The sequence below is a fragment of the Penaeus japonicus genome, unplaced genomic scaffold, assembly GCF_977035675.1.
Source record: "Penaeus japonicus unplaced genomic scaffold, GWHDUDI00000001_assembly GWHDUDI00000031, whole genome shotgun sequence".
NCBI lineage: Eukaryota > Metazoa > Arthropoda > Malacostraca > Decapoda > Penaeidae > Penaeus > Penaeus japonicus.
The window spans coordinates 15306506-15332858 of NW_028234433.1; the positions used below are offsets into that span (position 1 = coordinate 15306506).

Consider the following 26353-nt stretch of genomic DNA (forward strand, 5'->3'; position numbering starts at 1 on the left):
AATGTTATTCCCCAATGTTACGTGCGTTTACAGAAAGCTTCGTTCTTACAGAGGTATTCATAAGTTTTCTCTCATTATCGCTTTTAGTTGATGAGATAAAATGCAGCACTTTCATTGTTTTGCTCCACTGCTGAACACTTAATACGATGAACCCTCATGACAAGACTGTCTTCTAATGGTTCCAAAATTATAATACAATCTTATTTTGTACCATGTAGAAAGTATTGATGGACTTTGCTGGGAAGGTTAGTCACTAGTCGCTACAAGGGCTGTCGGCCCAAGCCATTTCGCGCGCTTTTTTCCTATTTTCGTCGTTTTGAGGAGAACAACTTTCTCGGATTTGCACCGTAACTGGTGATAGATATTTACTATGTATGCTGCTGTTAAATATTCCTTTAAATCGTTGGACACCTTATCGCCCTGGATAAGTCTGAAGGTAATTTATATGTAGTTGAAAGAATGGTTCACGGCACCCTCGGGTCACTCGAATACCTAGTCAAGAGCATAGCAACATCACGCACAAAGGAGTAAATCCGGACTGGTAAAATAGGTCCTCATTAAAGGAAAATGAATTTGCTTGAGGATGTGTGTCGCTGAAATAACCCTACACGAGTAACGCCATTGCAGTGCCTCAGTTTGGGTATAGAAGTCTCCTACTGAGCGATATAGTTGTCAAAGGACGGAACGACAGCAAGTGTTACGAGGTGTGGGTGCAAGCCGTTGGTGTAAGCTCTTGAACTAGCGACATGAGACGAACCAGAGAAAGGCGTGGTGAACCCATCCACCCCCAGAACGCCGCCGGGGTGTCCTGTTTCAAAACTCTGGAACCTTGGGAAGCCAGTCGCACCCTTAACTTAGCCTTTGTTCTACGGGGACAAGCTTGAATTTACTCTTTAGATTATAATATAGAGAAGTTTCATATATAGTAATATACTGGTAAGTGCGCCTCAAGGTATTTATCAATTTAATATAGTTAAAGTAAACACCGTTATGTCTGAATTAGCTATTCTCACATAGTTGGTTTGACATTAGTCTGGAATAATAAGAAGGAAGAGCAAAAGTAAAAATCATCAGTTGTTAGAGTTCCTACAAAATGGCCGAGCGAATCGTGTGCAAACGTCCTCACTCGATCCGCGCTCGCCCCACACTCGCTGTCTTCCACTCTCAACTCCCGCTCACACAGCGCTCGACTACCCACCCGAAAAAAAATATCACGAAAACCCGGAATTTGTCTTATTTTCACAAAGAGAACGTAAATTATATTTTTTATGTGTTTAAATTGCTTAAAGCTGTTGTAAATATGAAATGCAAAAATGGATTCGAAAGAGAAATATCACATTGAGCGTGTAAGTTGAGCAGCCCAACTTTCAAATGAAGCCTTGGCTGTTTACCAACAGATGGCAGTGATGATGTTTGTAGCTGTGACCAATAGTGGTGTAGAGGAAGCGCAGTGTTTGCTCTCAGATTAATGCTATTTCTGGTTTAACAAATGTTACGTGGACTTGTGAACGTGCGTAGATGGTGTATGAGTGTGATATAGTTCGATAATGAACGACGAAAACGAGGAAGAAATCTTGGAAACGCTGAAATTTCACAAAGGCCACCAATAAGCCTAACTAGCGCGGCCCTCTTGGTTCAATGGTTGTGAAGCAACACAAACTTGCATTGGTTTGCGGACGATGGTTTCTCCCTCTAAAAAGAGGCAGATAAAGGGCAGAGTGACAAGCGGATGCAAAGGCGATCGCAAAGGTGGGTTACAGTTAGAATTCAGTGCTTAAAAAGAGAGATAAGAGAAAGAGAGGGAGCGTGGAGGAGGTGCTGGGGCGGCGGCAGTGATAGCGGCGGACGCTTGCCATCCCAGCCAACACCCGCCTCGCTCTGGCTCACTGCCGCTCACACACACGCTCTCTGATCAATACACCCTCCACGGTCGCCCTTCTCTCACTTCACTCTAATAAGGATTTTTGTCGGCAGCAACAACCTGCTGTGGGTGGTAGGTGGGTCTGGCAGCCTACCCAAACGGCCCAAGGTCCAGAGGTGACAGCTCAGGTCAGGGCCCTCACACCACCCCAGGGCTAGTCTGATCCCATATGTACCCTTTGCCCAATTATAAATCTTAACATTAGTTTTGGCTGGATGATCCAAAGGGCTTAAACTGTCTGAAAACACAAGACAGGGTCCATATGATGACCCACATAAGATCTAACCTTATGACCTACAGGTAGGGACATCATCAAGAAGAGACTTACAACCAGGATTATTGTTAAGATGTTATGATATGAAAAAATAAATATGTAGAAGATACTCACATTGACATATGTAAATTTTAAAAAGTATATTAAAAAAAGAAGAAAAAGAGCAGTTGATATTTATACAAAATCTCAAGTTGAATTTTGCTATCACAATTTGAGACAAAGGTCAGAGAATTAGATTAACTTATAATGATGCTACCATAGATTGAATAAGTAATAAAAAAAATATGAATAGTAATATAAAGGTTATAACTTATTGTGAAAGGGCAGAAGTTTTCAAATTACAGTATTTGTATTTGAATTACGATTTTAATAACTTCGTGGTGCGGAATATTAGTTTAAGGTCAGTTTTTAGTTTAAGATAATTACCACACAGATAAGGAAATATTGAACTTGAATACATAATTTTTACTAATTTTCTCATCTTACTTTAATTTTGGTTTTACAAAAAATGCTTGACAGTAATTAATTAATTTACCAAGTAGAGTATTTTGAAACAACCTAAAACGCTTAATTGATTCTCAAATGACAGTGTAGAAGAGAAATAAATTGCTTGTTAAGGTTACTCTAGACTTCATTGGAAAAGGATATTTTAACTTTTGATGTTTTTTAAAAGCCAATATAGTTGAAAATTAAAACTGAGGTTATGTACATATACGTACATGCATATAGATATAGATATATAATTTCTTCGTTGGTGGTTGCAAGTATAAGTATTAACAGAAAATCTAACCATGTCAAACTTAAAATTGGACTTTTTTATGTTTACTTTGGCACTGTTCTGTCTAAATCCTCATACTATCTGTTACAGTCATATCACTTTTACCACAAGATATCTAAAAAAAAGAACGTGTGGATTAGAAGACAGAATTCATTAAGCAAAATTGGATTCTCAGAAAGCAACTCTTCCAAGCCAGTAGTCTAGTTGATGGTGGAAGGTTGCCCATAGCTGATCCTATCTCAAAAGCACTGACAGATTGGGAAAAGGGAAATTATGAACAAATGTATTGGTAAAAAAAAAAAAAAAAATCAGAGTGTACGGTCAGCTTTAAATTATTGTGAAAGAGAAGTAATTCCCATTGGAAGCTTAACCCTTCTGCCACAGGTGACTTTAGTGGGTGGTTCACATTCTTACTGCATTTTTCTGTTTGTTGAAATTGCAAGTTATATATTCCTTCAGTTATGATGACCTATAATACCAGTTGCTCATTAGTCTAGAAAATAATAGAAAACACACACATCTTACGGTATTCAGGCCAAGCTGATAATTTTCAGATGTGGCCTGTCTTGGGTTAGTAAGCTTTTTTTGTGATGCAATGCACAATCCAAAATGTCAGTCCAGATATGTTATTGGAAGTTACGAATCCTTAAAGTAAATGATTAAATTAATTGTAAACAAGATTTATCACACAATCTCAATTTTCCAAGGAATTGCAGTATTTTATTTGTTGATTGTTTTTTGTTATGGATGTGACCGTACAATTTTGCAGAAATGTGTCATATGGTTTGATACAAAAATTTATTGAACTTTACATAAAAAAAATTTAACTGTATTGAGGTACATGCACATATTTAGTTATGAAGTAAAATCAAAAGCCGAGGTCAGGGACAAATCTAAGCTTAGTTTGGGCACGAATGAATACTCACAAACTTAGAATTTGCTTTTTGATGAATATATGTATACAAATTTTTTAAAAAGTGTATGATAGAATAGTAGCTTTCAAAGCATGACTTTTTTCTTGTAATTACATTGGCTGTCTCAATCCATATATCCAGTATGACAGCAACACAATGTCAAGTTGCCTCTTTACTAAGAGCCCTAGCAAATTGAACAGACCCCCTCCACATATATTCATGCAAGGTAATGCTTTGACTGGTTCCTTCTTTGAATATGAATTGCCAGGAAGGTCTACAAGTACTTGTCTTGGCAGATTATGTATAGTGAAGGTTTGTTGATCTTTGCCAGAGTGCCATTAGGACTGAATTGGCTCGAGGCCAATAGGGGATATAATGGTGACTACGAAACATTAATCATATTTATACAGTAATGAATAACAGTAATATTGAGAGTGATTTTTCAGAATAGGACCATATCCATCAATGCTATGCCCTCTACATTTCATGTTCCGACAAAGGACAGCAACTCTCCACCATGTATATTTAGCAAGACAGAACTTGGACTGATTTCGTATTTGACCATTAGTCAACAGGGAGAATCTTTTCAGGCTATATGTGGTGGAAGTGTGTTTGCCTTTATTGGAAGGCAAAATACTTAGGCTGGATTTGATCGCGCTAGGCTAAAGTCGCAAACTTTAACAAGTGGTCGTGACGGGCCCTTTTACTTTGAGCGGACAATATATTGTACCCTGTAGTAATATTTTGTTTTATTTATGACCATTACATTCATTATTCACTTTGTTTGTGTAGTCTTATTCAGGATAACTATCATTCTGTGTGCCAAAGTCAACAGTCGTACTTGGGTGACTTTTCCTGACTAAATGTTAAACAAGGGAGAAGTATCGAAATGGCGTACCAGATGTAATCTGAAGGAAAAATGTAGTTATTAAACCCTCTGCTAAGGGTATGTTTTATGAAGTTGGATCACTTTTGCAATGCATTTATTTTTTTATTTCAAAAGACAAGCTACTTATTTCTTCAGTTCTGTAACTATTGCATCATTGCAAATGCTAATTGGTGTCACTTTGTCAACATCTTGTATACAGACTAATATGTCATACTATAAATCTAGAAAATATTATAAAACATAATGTTTAAAGCTATGGGCCTATCTTGGAAGGGTTAATTTGGTTTGCAATGTCGGAAGAGGGAATTACGAAGGGTCTGAAATATTACAACTCTAAGGATGGTTTTACTGTGGCTATATTTTATGCATATATATATGTACATATGCATATGTATGTTGTATGTATTTGTGTTTGTGTGTATATATGTTTATAAAGATAAATAAATATATATATATATATATATACATATATATATATATATATATATATATATATATATATATTATATATATATATATATATTTATTTATTTATATATTTATATATTTATATATTTATATATATGCACATACACACGCGCAACGCACACACACACACACACACACACACACACACACACACACACACACACACACACACACACACACATAAACAAACAAACAATCAGACGGCAATAACCTTTATTGTGCTGTTTGGATTCTAATTGCTTTTAATTTAAGTACCTCAGATTGTTGAATTTATATTAAGTGTCTCTTTCTCCCACACTGCCCAAGACTTTGAATGTCACAAATAAGGACATTGACTTTTGAATGATGATACAGAATTATCAGTATTATCATTTATCATCACTTATCATTCAGAATCACAAGCATTCAAATTTGTATCATCACTATATATTGACAGTTTTCACATTCTTTTGAAATAAGAAGAAATGTATTAAAATGGTTGATAAATGGAAGTTGCTGTGCAAGTATTGTTGAGTGAACATCATATGTAATTGATGATCCATTGCAGATGGACATAGAGTTGCTTGCCCAGACCCCATGAAGGGCATTAGTGCCACCTATGTGGCACCCAAGATCAGTTTTATTTCAGAGTGAGACAGCTTCATGTCATGACTTTCTTGATCTCTTTCATTCACTTATGTGTTGTGAGACGTGTGTCATATGACAGCCTCTATCAATGTTGCAGTTTACTAAAATTGTTGTATAGTGTCTATATCAGCTCATTATTTTCTTTATCTCAATATAATAGAAGTACTGCAGTTTTATGGGAGGACAAGTTGCAAATTTTTCTTTCATATATATGAACTGTCATTAACAAATAAAAAAAAAACTCACCATCCACAATGAAGATGACATGAAGAGATGGGTAAGAGAAAGGAAACCTGTGCTTAAGACTGCAAATGCCACATCACATGGCAGCTATAATGGCTTGTTGGTACATTATAGACACTAGGCATGGTTTGAGTTACCCTCCTTTCCTCGATGCCTGCACATCCTTCATTGCTGGTAGTTTAGAGCAGGACGTCAGCTTGTTGCTGTGTGTCATTGCTCTTTGAGATAGTTCTTGCTAGAGACCGTGGATGGGTGCCATTCAAGGCTTTCCTTCCTGAGAGAGTGGTGCAATCTATGTTTTGGATTTTAAGCAAAACCTGTTTTGTAGAATATTTTGATAATAATAATTATGATAGCAATTGTCATCGTCACTTACTAAATAGAGTTATTACTTATAGTACAATAAAGAAATGCACTGATCCACTCTCCCCCAACATCAAATATGACGTGACAATAATCGTCGTGTATGTCCTGACGCCTGCTTTGTTTTTTTACGCATCAAAATAAAGGTTGTTTATTCCTTCATTATTATAACAAACATATAGCAAATATTAATTAAGAGTAACTTTGCTGATGTATCATATATAGACTCATATATCATACCATAAGCCTAGAGAATAGTGGGAAACACAACCTCTGAAGATGCCCAGCCCATGCTAAATAACCTTAAAAATCTGACTTGTTTCGGAAGGGTTGAGCTGGATTTTGTGGACATGTAAAAACTTGTTCATACAACCATTTTAGTGTCTATTGCATTTTTTTCTCTTTTATGTATATAACTAAATATCTCATTATCATTCTAGAATAAGAAAGGAATTTGAAGTCAAGTTATGTAGCAGATTAGTCTGTTGAAAAAGCATAATTTATTTATTACAAAAGCACACAACATAAGGTTCTTCTTTTCACTAAATACTGCTATATTATGTCAACTCTTTCTGTTGACATGCAGTTAGAACATAAGTAATGTAATGAAACCCCCAAATTTGAGCTTTCCACCTGTTACCCATCCTTTGAACCTCATATACGCTGCAAAGTATTAGTGCAAAATAACAATATATTCTCTTTATTGCTGATCAAGAATAGTAACTTGTATATATACCAGTTATTTGAAAGAGTTATTATTCCTTGTGATGATCACACTGCATATTGCATGAGGTTATGCAGGAAACTTCTATGCATCTGGTGTAATTACCCCACCAAGAGTATTGTGTGGATATATCTCTTATGGGTTAAGTTTGACGATGTGGGTAAGCTTGGGTAATTTTTAGTTTATATGAACAATGAAGGAAAATACCAAAACTTAAGCTTTTGGATAATGTATAGCTGTTATGGATAAGTTCCGTATATTTGATAGGTGTATCGCAGAATCTCGTTAAAAAATGTCTTTACGTTAATGATTATAGACCTAAAATTAGGTCCCAGGACATTGTGCACAAAGGATAATAGACTTAAATTTTGACAGTTGCACCAAAACTCACATTTTCAAATAACCGTAAATTTTTTATGGTGCCATATAAAGATGGATACTTCTCATCTGGGAGGATAGGATAATCCTACATCCCATTGGGTGAATCTCAGCAAGATAATGCAAAATATTAGAGAGGCGTGAATTCAACTAATTGTGCATGTATTTTTAAACTGATCCCCTGGAAAAATTTACTGTATCAGTGTTAAATGCTCTTATAGTCGTAAAGTTTTAGAACTTTCCAAAATTGGCCCATACCTTTGTTTAGTGATGGTGTTCAGGAAAAAGGCTCATTGAGCAAGTAAGTCTGTTTGCCATAAATGATAAGAAAATATTTTCTGTTCCTATTTTTGGCCAGTGCCTGTGGTGTCAAAAACATCTCATCCTGCCAGTTTACTCAGTCGAGATCCCGTTAATGGAAATAACCTGTCAGATATTTTCTCCGGTAATCATCTCTTGATTATCCATGCATTAATGAAATGGTAAATCCTGATGCTAGCCCCTATTTTTTACATGCAAAAATATTTATTTTGTTTGTGTATGACTTGTTTACATATGCTGTAAGACTTAAAGATAATACTATATTCTTTCTGGATGAAAGTATAGTGCAATTTCTATTTATTAGGATATTTGTTTGAACTTCCCTTTTAACCCATTCTGGGTAGGTGTTATAACATATACGATGGCTCTGATTAGGCCTAAAAGTGTCAAAGTGTACAGGATGAGACATTGGAAACTGCTCACATTTGAAGCATGCTCACATTCATCAAGTATTATGACTCTAATGGTGCTAGTTTCAGAGCTAAAGCTTTCCAAAATCAACCTAAACCCTTATTTTGTGATGGATTTAACGGAAAAAATATATATATATATTTAAGTCTGCGCTACCTGAAGGGTGGAGAAAACATTTTCCCTCTAATTTTTAGCTGGTGCCGGCAGCATCATAAAATGCCCACCATGACTGCCAGTCTGCATTGGGTTAATCCATTGCGTACAAGTGTCATGACATGCATATAGGCCTAAAAGACGGGTGTCTATGTGTCCATGATTATACATCGGGATCTGCTCACAGCTGTAGCGCGTACACAGTCATGAAGTATTGTGGCTGTAATAGTGCTAACTTCAGAGCTATGGGGTTCCAATGCCAGCCAAAACCATCATTTTATGATGGATTTATGGGAAAATATTGTTTGGGCTAGTCTGCGAAAACACTTTCCCCATCCCTCCAATTTTTAGCCGGTGTCGCTAGTGTCGTAGACTGCCCACCCTGACAACCAGTTAAGTCATAAGGCAATGGATTAATAAAATATTTGTTATCATCAGTGTTATAATTTATATAATACAAGTTGAACCTCCCTTCTCCGGGATTCACTGGTTCAGCTGCTTTTATAGTTTGGGACACTGGTTTGAATCTGGTGGTCCTGCAATTTGCTGCTTGTCAAGCTGTGGACCATTTCTGTTACATATTGTTTACATCTACCACTGCTAACTTATGATTTCTAAGTGTGTATCTGTAGTGTATCTGTTTTCTATTATTTTTTAGACTTATGGTATGATATATGATTGATGTTTTTGGTATAACTGCACTGTGATACTAATTAAGCATTTAGTAATATTTAGTTACTCAACTGAAGAAATAAATAGCTTGTAATATCAACAATAGCACTAAATGATTCCACCCTTTGAAACATTCCTGTCACAGAAGGGTTAAGCACCAGGTTATGATATTTTTCTTGCAGTGTACCTTATTATTTCTATTATTACTGGCCATTGTGGATTTATATATATATTAACCTAATAACGATGGGGTGTCACACCCGTGTGGCATGGTTAAAAAATGCGTCATGACGGGGCGTCACACCAGTGTGACGTCCTTAAAAATTGTTTATGCCGGTCGTAACATGTGCAGCGTGTGTTGTGTTACAGTACCCGGCGTCACAACCCAGGCGATATTACTTAGGCCCAGAGTAGGGGGTTGCCAGCTCTCGCCGGGCCTGTCGGCATTGGGTTAAGACCTGGTTTTAGGTATCAAAAAGTTCAATTAAAACCAGATCACATTTGTGTATTGAAAGAAAAGTTTCATTTATGGTTATTGTAAAAAAAAATTACATTATGAGTAACACTTAATTCTCTTGTTTCAGGAGATAAATCAGGTAGCAAACTGTCGTACAAACCATTGCTGAACAAGAAGTTTTACCTGGATGTGAAGGGATACAGAGGCACAAGCACAATTACTGCAGATATTCACAACCTTGGAGGGGTATGTTAACTAATCCTGTTATTCCAATTTCATTTTTGTATTTGTATTGAGTTTCTAGTTGTCAGACGGTGCTAAGCAGTTTTGCATTGTGTATCATTTCTTGCTTTGTTAAGGAATATTTTGTTATTCCTTATACTATTTGTTACAAAGAAGCAGGGAAGGATTGTTTCTACAGTTACCAAAGACATAGATTGCACCTTGTGAGAAAACATTAAACTAAATTGTATTTCAGTGACTTTAAAGAATAATAAATGACTTGGCTATCAGCTACTATTTGCTAACCAAGCACACATATTACTTATAACTAATGCTAATGGAGAAAATTAAAAATATAATATCCATCTTCCAGACTGAACACTGATTTTTTTTTTCAAACTGCATGTAGAAAAAGATCTTGATTTTTTATTGTATGGATGCAATTTTTAATGGAACGTTCTTGGAAGTCTTTTGAACTACAATAGAATATAGTAGTAACTTTGAAAACAAGGGGTGTTGGGTTAAAATCATAAATTTTTTATATTGATTGAAATTTGCACAGATTACATTCATTAACAACTTTATCATGGCATTTGCTAGGCTTTGCTGAAGAGTGCAATTTGCAAAGATTCGACTCTGATATAATTAGAAGTACTATATATTTTTTTCCTGTAAGATTGCATTGTTATAAAAGAAAAACTGCTGTATTGCCTTATTATATACTTCATTAGTAAGGTACAACAGGATATATTTTTTTAATCAGCAGTGCTCAGAAACATATGCTGGAAACTTCATGTTGTCTCTTTACTTGCAGATCGTTGAAGAATTTTTCAGTCGTGAAGTGAATTATGTGATTAGTACTCGGTGTGGCCAGGCAGCAGGTGGATCCAGCAGTGAACAACAGCCCTCCCCAAGTGCTGTACATACTGCTTCACCACTGACACCACAGCAACCTTTATCATCTCTGCCCTCCACCTCACATGACTCCCCTCTCAACATTGACTCACCCAGGGAGGACACTGGGAAAAAACGAGTTGTAAGTAGGAATTACATGTGCACCTTTTTTTTTGTTTGTTTGTTTTAGAGATACAGGTGTATATTGTGGTATTAACCCGTTAACGACGGGTGGCTAGATATCATGTCTAGTGGTTTTTGGGCCACACGCCGGGGAAGCGTTATTTTGTCCAGTCTGGCGCGGGGTAGGAGCCAGTGCACAGCGCTGGCTCGCGGCCACTGCGGCTGAGAATCTTGACGCGTTAGGCTTATGCGTTCGAAAGTCTCGGAATTTTGGTCTTTTTAAGCCGAAATGGTCCTGTCGGGAACGGGTTAAAAGCATGATATTGTGTGAAAGTTAAGTCAAATTGGGTTTTGAGTGGTAAATGGTAATTTTAACATGTAAAGTCTTCTTGTTATTCAAAAGACTAGTTTAGGTTAAGCAAGAAGTTCTGAAATAGATCATTAAAATTGATTATGATGAAAATGATAACATATTAACACTGATGTCTCTCAAATATAAAATGATTTTGACTAAAACTAAGAGGATGACATCCCTTGTGATATATTTACTTTTACTTTGTACTCATTCTTACTATTCCATTATGAAAATAACGTTATCTGTAGTTGACTGAAAATGTATACAGGATTTCTTGCTGATGACATTTGTGAAGAGTCTTTTACCCCCAAAGCAGTGTGTTTCTTATTTTTGAAAGGTCAGAGGGGATAAAATGATAGACTTTGTTTAGGTATGATTGCCTATTTCACATAGAATACAAAAATAACCGAAACCTTAATGGCAAGTTTTATGGATTTTTACATATTAGCCGTAAAAGATAGCTAGACCTTTGAGGTGATCCTTGCTTGGGCTTTAAAAACAACAACTCCAAAATTGAGTGTAAAACCCTACCACATGTCATTTATTAGTAATGCTTTTGTCGTATCTTCATCAAAAATATTATTTACCAGTTTTTATTAAAGTAGAAAAATGGTAACAAAAACAAACAAGTAAAAAAAAAATGTGGCCCTCCTCCTTGAGGCCAAATGTGAATTTGTATTTCCTTGCATCTGTATAACTGGAAATTTCATATTTCAGAGAACACGAGCTGAAGTTTTAATCGAGCGAGCTTGTGTGCGGCGCCAAGGTACAAGTGATGTATTAGAGAACGCCCGACTATGGAATGTACCTGTCTGGCCTCTCTCAAAACTCCTCAAATGGGTGACTGTGCTTAAGGAAAACAACCGGTACAGACCCCAGAAAGCACAAGGCACTGTACCCTCCAAGAATAGTTTGTCTTCCGCACCAAAGGTTCAGCGTCTCAAGACTCCTTATATAAAGACTGAATGTTTTAATAGGTTAGTTGGTATGACTTTATTATTTTTGATCTATATTATACTTACTATTCCCTTGTCTTTTCATCATCCCACATCTGATGTTTGTTAGTGGTTTGAATCTGATGAGTTTTGATTGTTCATGGTGTATAGACAGTTTTCCAAGTATTTCTGCATGTATTTGGACTTAAATGAACATAAAAATTTCTAGATATTTAATGAGATGAAGGAAATTTTATTCAGTAAGAGAAATATTCCTGGTGTCAGTCAACTCCTAGCATATGACACATTAAGATCAGACAAAGTTGATAAAGTTTCATAATATATGAATTTTCAACTTTTTTTTTTTCAACAAAAGATTATTTGGAAATGCAAATTCAGTATGGATATTTTCAAGGTTGGGTTAAAGTTCACATGAATGTATGTTATCTTACTTTAACTATAGTTTTATTTTTACAAAGATGTGTGTTTATTTACAGACAGTACAAACCCCTCTACAAAGAATTATCAGTCTGGCCTGAACTGAATCTGTCAAACCCTCCAGGGATATCACCTTTTGCAGAGAATAAACCTGGCAAACTTCGACAGAACCCCAAAACTTCTTCAGCACACAAAGACGGCCACAAGGAAAAGTGCGTTGCTTCTGTGTATTGTTTTGCATATGGACTTTCTTTGTCCAAAAATGTTATATGCTATAGTTTGTTTAAAGTCATTTTAAAATATTGCTAGATGGAAGGTGAGGTCTGCAAGGAAAGTTTGGCAGAATAAGGAACATTTTTATGTAGCATTACCATCTTAGAATTTTAGCAGTGTTTGGCTTTTACTTGATTTTTTATTTTATTTTTTTATTTTATTTTTTTATTTTTTCTTTCTTTTATTTTGTTTTCATTTATTTTATTTTATTTTATTTTCTTGAATTTACAATAATTTCATTTGTGCATTATTTGTTGCACATGTAATGGATAATAAGGTAAACCATTAAATAAAGTCCTGCCAGATTCTGCATAGATGACATGTCCCAGTGTTTGCTGTGCAGCCCTTATCATAAAATTTGCTAGATTATATGGTACTAAGAAATGAATCTGAGTAGCCACCTCTTTTAGATAGATATATTTTTTTCTAAGCCTGATGTATATAGAAAACTTCCTGCCAAAGAAAATGTAGTAAAGTAGTAATAAATGATTATAAGACTATGTCCATAGTGTACATTGTAAATAAATCTGTGTGTATTTATATGAAATGGCAAGAAATGACTTATAAATATTCCCAATACTACTTGATTAGCAGAGGAAATTTGGAATGCTGTATACTTTATCAAACCATTTAAAGTTGCATCATTAACCAAGGAACCAAAACTATGGTTGCTATGACTTAAAAGTGTTGTTTGTCATCTTTTTTATATGCCCTTGTCTTTCCAGTATTTTCTTAAAGCCTTAATAATAGATAATACTTTTCAAAATTTGTTTGATAGATTTTAATCCTAAGATGTTCCTAGTTGTATAAAAAAGTTATTTGATATATAGATGTAATATAAGCTGAAAAAGGTATGAATGTGAATTAATTATTTCACAGTGCAAGATATGCTATTGGCATTTCAAGAGTATCTGAAGATGATGTAACCACTGGAAGATCATTTACATACCTTGCATTTTTATTTATACCTTTTTGAGCATTTGTCACAATTGAAATCTGGAAGACATCAAATAAAAGGATAAGATCTCTCTGTATATCATAAGTGGATTGTATATCAAAATGATATTTTTATTTGTATTTTGCTCATGCAAATAGATATATGTATTTGCAATTTCATTAGAAGAAAAAATTTTGTATACGTTTTCATTTTTGTATTTTAGGATTTTCTATTTAGTACTGAGCTCTGTACTCTTTTATCTTCATAATCTAATTTTTTTTCCAAAAAAATATTCAGGCAGAGGACGAAGGATAGGAGGCGTGGGATCAAAGCCAAGGAAAGTGGATATTGTGAACTTTGCAGTACTAACTACGCAAACTTGAGACTGCACCTTCAGTCAGACACCCACGTTGCCTTTGTGAAAAACGACAAAAACTACCAACACCTTGATGAACTTATCAGCGGTAACAAACCTGGCTGTCAGGTAAGAGCAGGCTCAGGTGTTAAGGATGAAGATGTAAATGCTTTTTTTTATTTTTATTTTTATTTTGCTGTGGACTAAACCTTGGCACAAGTGTCGAAGCTGCATTTTGTGTTCTGTTTGTCAGCAGATCAAAGGTTCAGTCAAAGTCTAGTACACAGAAAGCAAATACATTTTTTCATTTTCTCTTCTTTTCTGAATCTGGAAGTTGCAATCGTCTGTTAAGAGTGACTATGAAGGGCGACTGATGAACCGCTTATGTTTTGGATTTTTTTTTATTTTGTTCTTTTTGCACATAACTTTATTATATTATTATCATTATCTTTATTATTATTTTCCATACTTGCAAACAAGGAACTTAAACTAATTCATTTATCTGTGAAATGGCAAAGGTAGTGCTTAGTATCTGTGACCAGGCATTGGAAGATGCCATGCAGTAGTTTCTGTAATCTGGATCCCAAAACAGAGGAAATTTCCTCATCAGACGGTAGAAACACACCTTCAGCGCCCCCACAATTAAATACCAGGATTGACCTGGCTTAGAGTACTCAAATGTGGATGGGATCACAATCCCACATCTCTAACACTGCAAGTGCTGATGAGAATGTGAGTTATTTGCTCTTTTTCCTTGCCCGTTCACAGATATTTGCCACATCCAAATGAGGTATAGTGGATTGATGCAAGCAGAGAGACGCCCAGCTAGTCTAAGCAGTGTTCCCATTAAGAGACTGCGTAAGCAAATTGTCTTCGAGGTTTGTATGTTTTTTTTTTTTTTTTTTTTTTTTTTTTTTTTCTCCTTGTTTTTGTTTGTTTTTATGATTATTTTAATGTAAAATTATACTTTTAATTTGTTTTGATTTTAGTTTGTCAAGTACAAACAGTTTCATTTAAGTTGTACTTGGTTTTGGTTCTTATATCCCAGTTTCAGTTGAATGGAAATCAGTCATTGAAATATGTAGTTTGCATTGTGTTCAAATTTCTTTGAAAGGAAAAGTTAATGTAATTATTGGCTGCTGTTGAAGTATTGTAGAATATAAGGATGTTTGTAGAAGCCATCAAGGAATCACATCACATCTTGAATTGTGTGCTCTTTGTAGATGAAGTAAATTTCTTGCTTCTAAAACAAACACAAATTTGTTGTATATGGACTTATGATGTCACACATTTTTGTTGATTTATGAGGAAGCAGAAAATTATTAAAGAAATGGGAACTATTTTCAACATATCAAAATCATAGCTGTTATTTAAAAGTTAAGGCTGCTGGCATTTGTTTGAGAGAGTATACATGTATGCATGTGTATGCATGAAATGAATGATAGGAACTCAAGAAACATGAATAGGGTCCTGCAGTACTTGCTAGACATTATTAGATAATAAGTGAATGCTTCAAAGTTGTAGTGTGGAATTTAATTTGGGTATAGTATATTTGAGTAGTAATTGTTGATCAAGAAATGGAGTTGGGTGGTGTTAGATCCTGATTTTCAGGGGGTGAAAATCTGAGAAAACAATACCTTACTTTATATAATATACATCTCAAATATTATTATTATTGTCATCATCATTTTATTTTTCATCTTTTAGTTGTTTTTTCTTACAGATAACACATTATATCAATGTATACAAGGTCTCTGGGTCATGATAGCAAAAATAAACATGAAAGATGTAATTTGAAGAAATAAAGATTCCAAGATTTTTTCTGGTACTGGAGTCACTTACTAAAAGGATAGGAATGTTTCAGAATTAAGTTTAGTTTTAGGAGTATTTATCTCAAATATTAGGTTATGAATATATATAAATGCTTGCTTTCATTATCAGGTAATCATGTTGTCTTTGAATTAATGTAAATTAAGGATTAATTATTTTAATAGTAGTGAAGTCCATACCAAAAGGATAGGATCATATCAGAGAGACATTTAGGTCCATGGAAAGTTGTTAAAAAAATTTGTTTTGTGAATGTATACTAAAAGGTAGATTTCATGAGAAGATAAAGGTGCTATCTTCGAGTTTGTGTAAACTAAAAATTTAGAAAGTATAGTGACAAAGTGATAACAGGAAGTCAAAGTGGCTGGTTATCTTGGAAGAGTAGGGCTGAAAATGCTGCTGAAAAATGGTTATTTGACAGTCTTGTTTCTTGGAGTAATGATGCTTCTTGAAGTTACGTAAAGAAAATGAAGAAAGATTATTCTGTATTCACAGGATTATATTGTATATTGTTTAATCCACTAGCTGAAATGTTGATTATTGATTAAAATTTTGTAAAAGAAAATTGTATTAAGTATATGCTACAACTTTTATATTATTGTATATTTCTACTGAATGGTTTGTTTACTTATTCATTTTTGATAGATTTTATCATAATCTGGTTTGTAATACTTAGTCTTCTCTTTTGATAGATTGGTGAAACAATACATTCAGGCCCAACGCTTGTGGTGAAAGAAGAACCTAAGGATGAGGACATAGAGCCTAATTGTGTCTTCCCAGGTGACACTCGGGAAACCCCAAATTTCCTTCCTGACGGTGACCGGCCAGCTGACATTCCCTCCAAACGCTGTTCACCTCGGCTGTTGGTCTCACCGTGTGCTGCTGGTTCACCTTCCTTAGGTGGACCAGTTAAACCCCCTGAGTGCAAGGTTGCAGCAACACCAAAAACAGCTGCAAACATTGACACTTCTCACACACGAGCCCAAGAAGTCAAACCTGAACCCTGTGTGGCAGAGGCTTGTTCTAGCAAGAATAAGACAAAAGTGTTGGAAGTAGCCACAGAGGTTTTGGTTCCTGAAGATAAAGTCACGATAGCTGCAGTGCCAGAGGTCCCCAATGAAACTCCTGTGCCTAAAGTAAGTGAAGCATATATTCCTGAGGCCACAGACACTAAAGCTGCTGTCCCTGGGGATACAAAATCAGAAGCCTTAGTACCTGAGTCTGTTGACACTGAGGCTGTAGTTCCAGAAGACACAGTCAGTAAGGCTTTTGAACCTGAGGCCACTGAAGCTACTGTCCCTAAAGATAAAGTCACAAAGGTCTCAGACCCAGAACCTCATGCAGAGTCTTCTATTATAGAAAAGATTAATATAACAGAATCTGCTCCTCTAAAGGATATTGTTACAGAAGCTTCAGTTCCCTTGGCCACTGTTCCTGAGGCAGCAGTTGTTGAGGCTGCTGTTCCAGGAGTAATTGATGCAGAGGCTGCCATTCCAGAGACAGCAGTAACTGAAGCTACTGTAACAAATATTACAGACATTGAAGGTGCTTTACCTAGAGCTGATGTGAATCAAGCAATTGTTCCAGAAGGAAAAAGGGAAGAATTAAGATTTAAATACCCAGAGAATCCAGGAGACACAACACAAGTAGCTGCTGTGCCTGAAGTTTCAGCACCTGCTCATCCGCACGCTAGTCTACCCAATATTACAGAAGAAAACAGAGAAATGGTTAGACTGATTCAAGAAGCAGATGGGAAAATAGACTCCTTCTGCCACAAGAGGAGCAGTCGGACCTCAAAGAGGCTCGGTAGCACAGACTTTGATGCAGTGGAAGTCAAACCTGATCCCATTTCCAGAAACAAAAGGTCAACCAGAACCCGGAGAACGAGCTGCCGCTCAGACAAATCTGAATCCGAGGTGTCAGATTCACGAAGTGTTGCTGATGAATCTTTGTGTTGCGATATGGTGGACAAAACTACTAAACGTGGAAAGCCAAAGATTGGCGAGCCTCTTCAGGAGGAGGCCGCCACCCATGTAAGTGCCAAGTATAATGGTGATGTGAGCTCAGACTTAGTGAACGGAACTCATAAAGTGAAAGGACGCAGGATAAGCCGTACTAATAGTGATGAGTCCGATTGTAGCTCAACGTCTAGAAGTAATGGAAATATAGACCACAATGGTGAAAAGGTTGATTTTAGTCTGTTGCTTGAAATTTCAGCTGCAGACAGAAAAAAGTTTGAAAGTAAAAAGGCTAAAATAAGGAGAAAAACTGCTGACTGGACATTGATTTCTGAAACAGAGCAGTATTACAATGAGAAAGAGGAAATAATGAGAAACAAGAATAAGCCAGACTCAGACAGTGAGAGTGATGAAAGTGATAATTGTGCTGAAAACAATGACTCAAAAAGTGAGTGTTCAGATGTGTCTGAAAATACAGCTAATCACACTAGAAGTAGGGGTAAAGGGAGGGGCAAACAGACAAGAACTATGGATGAAGATGAGGAAGAATCAAAATCTGTGGGGAAAAGAAGCAAGGATGACACTGGTCAAAAAATGAAATGTAGAAGAATTGTGGGGAGCAGAACAAGAAAGACTCGTTATGATTTGACTCTTCTCAATGATGATGATGATGATGATGAAAATTTCTTTGGCTTTCCTGTTAGCACACCATTGCCACAAACTCCTCAGGCTAGTTCAACTACAGGCAGCTCCACACAAAGTCGCTGCAAGATTAAAGGGAATATGAAGCGCTCTCCTGAGCCATCATCAAGCAGTGGGAAGGCAGGGAGAAAGCGGCTGTCAGATGCAGAGAGATTCCTTAGAGACAACCGTGAGTACTACCACTTCCAAGAAACTACTGAGAGATTGCGAAGATCGACTTGTTCCTCTGCAGAGAAGGAGAAGTATGGAAATGGTGATGATGCTGGTGCACAAGGCTCAAAAGAATATACCAGCAGAAAAGAAGATATGAAGTTCAAAGATAGCCCCTCTTCCTCCTGCTCTTCCCCATCTCCCTACTTGACCAGGACTCGACATGCAGTCTTCGGGGACAGGAGAGTAACCAGGAGTGCTGGAGGCATCCATGGTGATGCTGAGGATGAGAAGGATGTGGAAGAAGATGAAAGATATGGGGAAGGGGAAAAGGAGAGATATTCAGGAAGAGAAATGAGAAGGTGCAGAGACAAAGTAGTTGCTAAAGAAAAAGAGAAAGAAAAGGAAAATGTAAAGGAGAAGGAGAAAGAACAAGTTAAAGAGAGAGAGAAGGATCATGTGAAGGAAAAAGAGAAAGACCTTGCAATAGAGAAAGAGAAGGAGAGAGATCATGCGAAAGAGAAGGAGAGAGATCATATGAAAGAGAAGGAGAGAGATCATGTGAAAGAGAAGGAGAGAGATCATGTGAAAGAGAGGGAGAGAGATCATCTGAAAGAGAAGGAGAGAGATCATGTGAAAGAGAAGGAGAGAGATCATACAAAAGAGAAGGAAAGAGATCATGTGAAAGAGAAGGAGAGAGATCATGTGAAAGAGAAGGAGAATCATATGAAAGAGAAGGAGAGAGATCATGCGAAAGAGAAAGAAAAAGATTGTTTGCAAGGAAATGTAAAAGAAGATCCAGGAAAGGAAAGGGAAAAGGGCATGGTAAAAGAGGAAGAGAAAGACAGCAAAGAAGAGAAAGAAGACAAAGATAAAGAAAATTTAACGGGGAAACTAAAAGAAAAGGAAATTGTTAAAGATAATGAGAAAAGTTCAGTGAAAGAGAAGGAAAAAGATGCATTGAAAGATAAGGATTCAACAAAGGAAAAAGAGAAAGATTCATTAAAGGATAAACAGAAAGATACAAAAAAGGAAAGTGAACCTGGTGCAACAAAGGATGAGAAAGGAGAGACTCTTCCAAAAGCTAAAGGGGAAAGTGCAGAAAGTCAAGAAACGGATACAGGCGCTGATGCCAAGTTGAGTGAATTGTATTTTTCTTTTGAAGGTGTGCCTGAAAATGAGTGTTGGTTTCAGACGTATCAGAGGTTTATAGACGGTATTGCTGTGAATGAATTTGTATACGATGAAGACCCATTGAAATTTGTGTTACCATATGAAATGCCTAGTGAATATGTACGTGATTTCATATCTATGAAGAAGAGCCTTTTGTCAAAGAAAAAGAATGACCTAGCAGATCTTGTAAGAAAATCTCCAAGGTGCCACGCTTCAACTCTTGCTCTATTTTCTGATATCATTCCTACCAAAAAGACGAAAGTTACCAGTACAACAAAAGTAGGGAAGACTGCCATTCTGAAGATAGATGAAGCTTCGTCAGATGGGACAAGTACACCAGGAGCAGACTCGACCAAACTGCAACACACTGAGACCATTGAGTCAGCAGAAGAATTGGCTCTGCTTGCAATGCACATTGATCACATTATAAAAGCAGAGATTGGTGATGAAGACACCAGCACAACCACTCTGCAAGAAAATGAAATGAAGGAGAGCGAAGAGCCAGATATGAAGAAGACACCACCAAAGAAACGAGGCAAGAAAAAGAGATTAGCAAGTGGTTCAAAATCCGAGAGAGAATCCGATCCTGTCATGAGAGAACTGAAGCTTTTTGAAAGCCCTTTTGCTCATGAGGTTGATCCAGCTTTCATTGCAAGTATACCTGATGAAATGAAAGACTTCATGACACCAGAGAATATCTTGGCTAGAGCAGCAGCTGAAGTGGTTGAGGATTCCTGTTATTGTGGGTGTACAGACCAGGGCTCTTGTGATGAGTTTTCTAGTGCAGATGACAATACAGAGGCCAGTTCTGAATGTGTTTCCTTATGTGATTCAGAAACAATCGATAGTTCTACCACTAGTGAACCTAAACGTAGCCGTAGTGGTAAAAAACGTCGAAAGAACTTGACTGGTTGGCCAAAGGCCCAGAAGAGGAGGAGAACTGTTGCTCCCCTCACATCAGATGATAATGATAGTGCTATTGGATGTGATGATCTTGAACCAAAGAAGCGAGGGCGTAGGAAGAAACACAATGAATTCAACTTTTTAGAGCAAACAACAGCGCAAAAACTTGCTGCCCTCGCTGCTTGTGATCGAAGAGCGTCCCCTCGCAAGAAAGCTTCCGTCTTGTACATGGACACGTGGCCTGTTAGATTTCGAACCCAAAAATAATATCTATTAAAATTTGTATGTAAAATGAGTCAAATAGGTCTGAATGCTGTATGGAAAGTTTATACATATTTATTATAAAATTGTATGGTATGCTTGGTAATTTGTTATTTTAAAAGGTGGAACCAAGGAGTCTCAGGATAGCTCTGTAAGAGATTGTGTCAGAAATCTTTGTACAGTTCTGTTTGTGCAGAAATTTTAAAGATGTGACTTTAGAATGTTTGTTTCAAATGCAATTTAAGGTGTAAGCATTTTTCTAATATTTTCCAGCTCCTCAAAAAGGTCTTTATCTAGTTCATTATAAATGTTTTTATTACTCTATTTATTTTATTTTCCCTTTGTGTAGAATATTAAGACAGATTAATACTTTTGTATGGAGTCAGTTGTTACATGTGAATTCTATTGGCATTTTTTTTATAATATGGATTTCCACATAAATCTCTCTGTCATTTTCATGTAGGTCCAAATGAGTTTATTATTATTTGCGTTTGTCTTAGTGGCTTTTCATCAGCATATGCATTTCAGTAGGGATATTTCCCTCTGAGGAATATAGGTTTAAATATGAGTTCTATTTATTTTTTTCAGAGGTACAGGCAGCGGTTTTCTATTGTCTGTTTTGTAGAGTGAACATGCAAAGTATGTGAAAAAATATACATTTTGTAAATAACAATCTTCTACTCAGAGTACTGGCCAATGATTCATAAATGTGAAATAAAGAGATGTTTGTACAAGTCAGCTTCATTTATCCTTGATAGATTGTTAATTATAGGTTATTATTAGTGTATTTGGTAATACATGAATGAATTAATATTTCCTGAAGGTTAGTAGCTGTTCAACCACATTATTTCAGTTGGTGCCATTGCTTATCATGTGAAAAAGTTATTAGCAGTAGGAAAAAATGTGTGGTCAAACATGCTTCTCAGTTGTTGAAAATTATTAGCATCATGCCATGGTTTATTTATCTTTGTAAGGTGTAACATTCAGTTGCACAGTGCATTAGCTGCTTAGCTTGAAATATTGAAAAAAAACTTATATATTTAGTTTGAGAAGGAAAGAAAAGCTTCAAAATATGTCTATTGGTGACGATGGTAGAGTATGTATCTTTCACTATGATAAGAAAAAAGTTATGATTAATAGTAGGATAGTTTCTACAATTATGTTTATTTGGTGATATTGTTCCCATGTTACAAGAAACTGCTTGCATTTTGAAAAATGTAATGTAATATGCAATGTGAGCTGAGACATGTAAACCATAGAAAAAAAGAGAGATCTGCACAGCCTGTAATAGAGAAACCATTATCATCAAAAGTTGTTGATTTTTTAATGATAAGAAACTAATAAGATGGAGTATTTGAATTGCAGATTATTACCAAATCAACTAAACCATAGATTTTGCTCAGGATCTTTGCATGCTGCCTTCCATAAAACCTCAACCCCTCCACAATGGCATTTTTGCAGGGTTTGATCACTTCCATACTGCATTTTTCATTTGTTGAAATTATAAGTTATTTATTCCTTCATTTATGATGACCTGTTAAACAAAATGCTAATCCGAGTCACTTTAGTAATACGTCATAGATTCATATTTCATACCAAAAGTCAAGTTAGTTTTTAAAAAATCCATTTATAATGATTCAGCAGTAACCCGTATGGTTTACATGACGCCCCTCTCAGCTTGTGGATCATTGTAGTTGTTTTTTGTGATAATATATCAGTTCAACACTTTCATCTGGATGTAGGATCATGTGTCAAAAAGCATTCTGAATGTGCATATATTACTCTTGTGCTAGCTTTGGGTGATATTCCTTTATTGTTTTTTTTTTTTCATATACAAACAATTATAACCAGACAGATTTAAAAGAATGAGAAGATGACAACTACATATGTTCGCACTATAGTGTAACTTGTGCATACAAATCATATTAGATATTTTATTACAATGAAGAGGGTTTATATTTTTAACCCAGTTGATTTTGTATTAGTAATAAAGATTTACCAATATATATATTGTTATTGGTTTAATCTTCAAGTGTAGAGTTTCACAGATTTTATTAATTTCTCTTCTCCATACAGGGAAACCTTGAGCATGTTCGTAATTAGGTTAGAGCAATCTAACCTATTTTTATTTTGTGTTTGCGTGTAAGTATGTGCATGCAAAGTATGCTGGTTTGTAAATGTAAACTTAATGTGTTTCCTTGGAAAACATACCATGTGCTGTGACCAGAAGCGACTGAGCATTCACAGTCAAGCCAAGGTGGGAGAGGCTGATGATAAGATGTAAAGGAAATGACTGTCTTCTCTGCAGATAACACTATTCATGAGCAGAAATAAACACCAAGAAATAATGATACATGCCAAATAATGATAACGAGTCCTGAAGGATTATTAAGGAGAATTAATGTATCCTAAGGAGATTTTTAATTGGAAGAACTATAATATTCAAACTAGTAAAATGTCAGTTAGGTCCATAAGATAAAGAATTGTTTATTAATTGAGTACCATTTGGGTAGTTAATTTTCAGTTTCACAAGTAAATATGGAGAATAACAGTAGTGCATAGAACAAATTTTGAGACATGTAATCATTTGGTTATGAACACTCGCATATTAGTCAAGAATGGTTTATTGGCAGGTAAAGTTGGGGAGTGGAAACAATTGATGGATGGTTATATACATATTACAACATATTAATTAGGAATGTAAAAAGGAAAATTATTTATATGTATAGCATTAATGATATATATTTATCTTAAAATCACTCAGTGTCTACAGTGCTGAATGATTCTTTACAGATAGTAAAGGCTAAAGAAAACTAAATTCAATGAATTGGTCAAAAAATAGAGAACACATCAAATGATTAAACAAATATATTATTCTCAAACACACTTTACTTTCTCGTCCAGATGGTTTCTTGTCGAAACAAAAATTTACTTTAAAATAATATTGCAAATACTACTTTGAAAGCCTGAATATTTACCAATAACAAACCTATCTAAACTGTTCCAACCATAGAAATAATGTTACATGTAGCTATGGTGGATGGCTATCAGCAAGACTAATATAAAATCACATTAGTAATTTAATATAGTGGAAAAAAAGTTCCCAAAACAAGAAAAAAATTATAATTTGTACACCAACAACAGTCTTGGAGTGTGTAGTATTTTTAATTACCTTCATTAAAATTACAGCTTGTAAGATATACATTGGAATGTGTTAATGGAAAAGTCATGTTCAATTAGCTCTTGAAAATATATAAATATTGAGAAAGGCATTACTCCTATGGTATTTAGTTGAAACAATTTTAAAGAGTTATAAAAATCTAATTTCTCAAAATCTTACCCTGTGGCCAAACTGGAAAATATTATCCCATTAAAAACTTGGCAGAATGTCTTTTATCACAATTAAAATATTTCAAGCAATGATATAATTCTTACACACTCATGCACACACACCACCAACCATTCTATTTAATTTTCACATCATGTCTAGATACTAGACAAAATCTTATACGGATTAACCCATTGTGGACGGGGCACCTTATGACATAACTGGTCATCAGGGCAGGCAATCTATGACACTAGCAGCACCAGCTAAAATTTAGAAGGATGGGAAAAGTGTTTTCTCCGCCCTCTGAGTAGTGCAGACTAGCCCAAACAATATTTTCCCATAAATCCATCATAAAATGCAGATTTAGGCTGACTTTGGAACTCTGTAGCTCTGAAGCAAGCGCCTTTACAGCCATAATACTTCATGACTGTGTACACGCCTCAGCTGTGAGCAGATCCCGATGTTGTGTCATGTATACATTGACACCTGTCTTTTAGGCCTAATTGGTGCCACCACGTATGTCATGACACCCGTACGCAATGGGTTAACAAAGGATATTGTGCAATATACATGACTGTAAACTTATGCCTTTAATACTGGGACGTCCCTGAAGTTATCTTTTATTATGACTGGATAATTACATTCCAAGTAAAAAGCCTTCTAAAAGGTTGAGTTTTAATATAAAAAAAGTATTAAGAAGCACCTAAATTAGCCATTCACCAACCTGTAAATCCACTAAAATACCCACTACGTCATTTTCTAGCACAATCCTCAGACCAAAAGGACTAGAACTCTTGCCGTTTGAACCAGCACAAGATTGACACCCAAACTATTTGACAAGAACCAACAAATATTACTCGAGCTTGCGGTGGGAGGAATCTGAAGTTGATGAGTGAAGCAGGAACCCAAAACACACTTGCAGTCTGTAAAAAAAAAAAAAAAAAAAAAAAATTATATATAATATGCATACAAAACATGAAATGAAGCAGATCCAATAAAAAATATCCCTTCTAAAAAAATATTGAACACGTACCAGGAAAGTAGGTACAATCTTTTTCTTCCATTCCTCCAGCAGATCCTCCTTCCCTTCCATGGCACTCATTCCTGTTCAGGAGACATTTTTTGTTATTTTTCCAACAATGTTATAACAGAATTATATTTAGGCCCCTTGAAATAAGACTTCAACAGAGGAGATAAATTAGAATAATACATCCTATATTAAAGATAGCACTTGATAAACAAAATTTTCAAAAAGTAAATCATTAATATCGATCTGGCCAGATCATTCCACTAGCAAAGACTTCTAGATACTTTCAATCCAACTTAAAAAATTGATTTTCTACACTGACTTTTTAAGTTTTAATTGATTACTGAAATGTATTTGACCATATTTTGAGGCAAATTCAATAAATAAAAGGGTCATTTACAATACAAATGCAAAATATATATAAATTAAAATTCTCAACTACAAATAAAATTCAATTATTCTTTTGTATATTTGTAAATACAGAGACAAAAATAAACATTTGACCCCATCCCTAACGTACACCAGAATCGTCTAAATTTAAAAAATCAATAATAATTATAACTGAAAAGATGACATACAACAAGGTTTAGCAACTTGACCTACCAACATAGAAGAGGGTAAGATTGATTGGTGTAACTATGAGAGCATCTGCTGCTAACTTTGGTAATACCACTGCTAAACTTTTACCAACAAACTTGGAATCCAAAAACTTGTACCTGTGAATATATAATTATATTAAATTGTGAAGATATGAAATCATATTTCTAATCCTGGGATAACAATAATTTTAAACATATGCTTGGGATTTAACACTTAAAAAACTAATATCTGTGAATGTATGACACTACAGCGGTAGTATACGAGTCTGAAGGTTACACTTTTGTGCCTTGGCAACCTAG

At 35.5% G+C, this 26353-nt stretch overlaps 2 protein-coding genes across 4 annotated transcripts in view; one reads left to right on the plus strand and one right to left on the minus strand.

Moving 5' to 3' along the window:
- LOC122246379 (uncharacterized) lies at positions 1 to 21833 on the plus strand. 2 transcript variants are annotated; one of them, XM_086555733.1, is made up of 8 exons: positions 1 to 1749; positions 9721 to 9839; positions 10630 to 10851; positions 11905 to 12164; positions 12620 to 12772; positions 14068 to 14254; positions 14894 to 15003; positions 16645 to 21833. In XM_086555733.1, exons 7-8 carry the CDS (start codon positions 14911 to 14913, stop codon positions 21103 to 21105), a joined length of 4554 nt encoding a protein of 1517 aa, XP_086411859.1. In that variant the 5' UTR covers positions 1 to 1749; positions 9721 to 9839; positions 10630 to 10851; positions 11905 to 12164; positions 12620 to 12772; positions 14068 to 14254; positions 14894 to 14910; the 3' UTR covers positions 21106 to 21833. The 2 variants fall into 2 exon arrangements, with proteins under 2 accessions (XP_086411859.1, XP_086411858.1); XM_086555732.1 differs by lacking the exon at positions 14894 to 15003.
- A 1874-nt stretch (positions 21834 to 23707) lies between these two features.
- Positions 23708 to 26353, minus strand: part of LOC122246373 (mpv17-like protein) — a 17188-nt gene continuing 14542 nt past the window's right edge. For both annotated transcript variants that reach the window (XM_043004917.2, XM_043004918.2), the window contains exons 4-6: positions 26058 to 26170; positions 25461 to 25531; positions 23708 to 25350 (exon numbers count right to left, since the gene is read on the minus strand). In XM_043004917.2, the coding sequence (XP_042860851.1) occupies positions 25213 to 25350; positions 25461 to 25531; positions 26058 to 26170 (322 nt within the window). In that variant the 3' untranslated portion in view covers positions 23708 to 25212. The remainder of the gene's footprint in view (positions 25351 to 25460; positions 25532 to 26057; positions 26171 to 26353) is intronic.

Coding starts and splice junctions, on each gene's coding strand:
- LOC122246379 (XM_086555732.1), top strand. CDS start 1,680: ATGGTTTCTCCCTCTAAAAAGAGGCAGATAAAGGGCAGAGTGACAAGC. Junction 9,840..10,629: donor ATATTCACAACCTTGGAGGG/GTATGTTAACTA, acceptor CTTTACTTGCAG/ATCGTTGAAGAATTTTTCAG. Junction 12,773..14,067: donor AAAGACGGCCACAAGGAAAA/GTGCGTTGCTTC, acceptor AAAAATATTCAG/GCAGAGGACGAAGGATAGGA.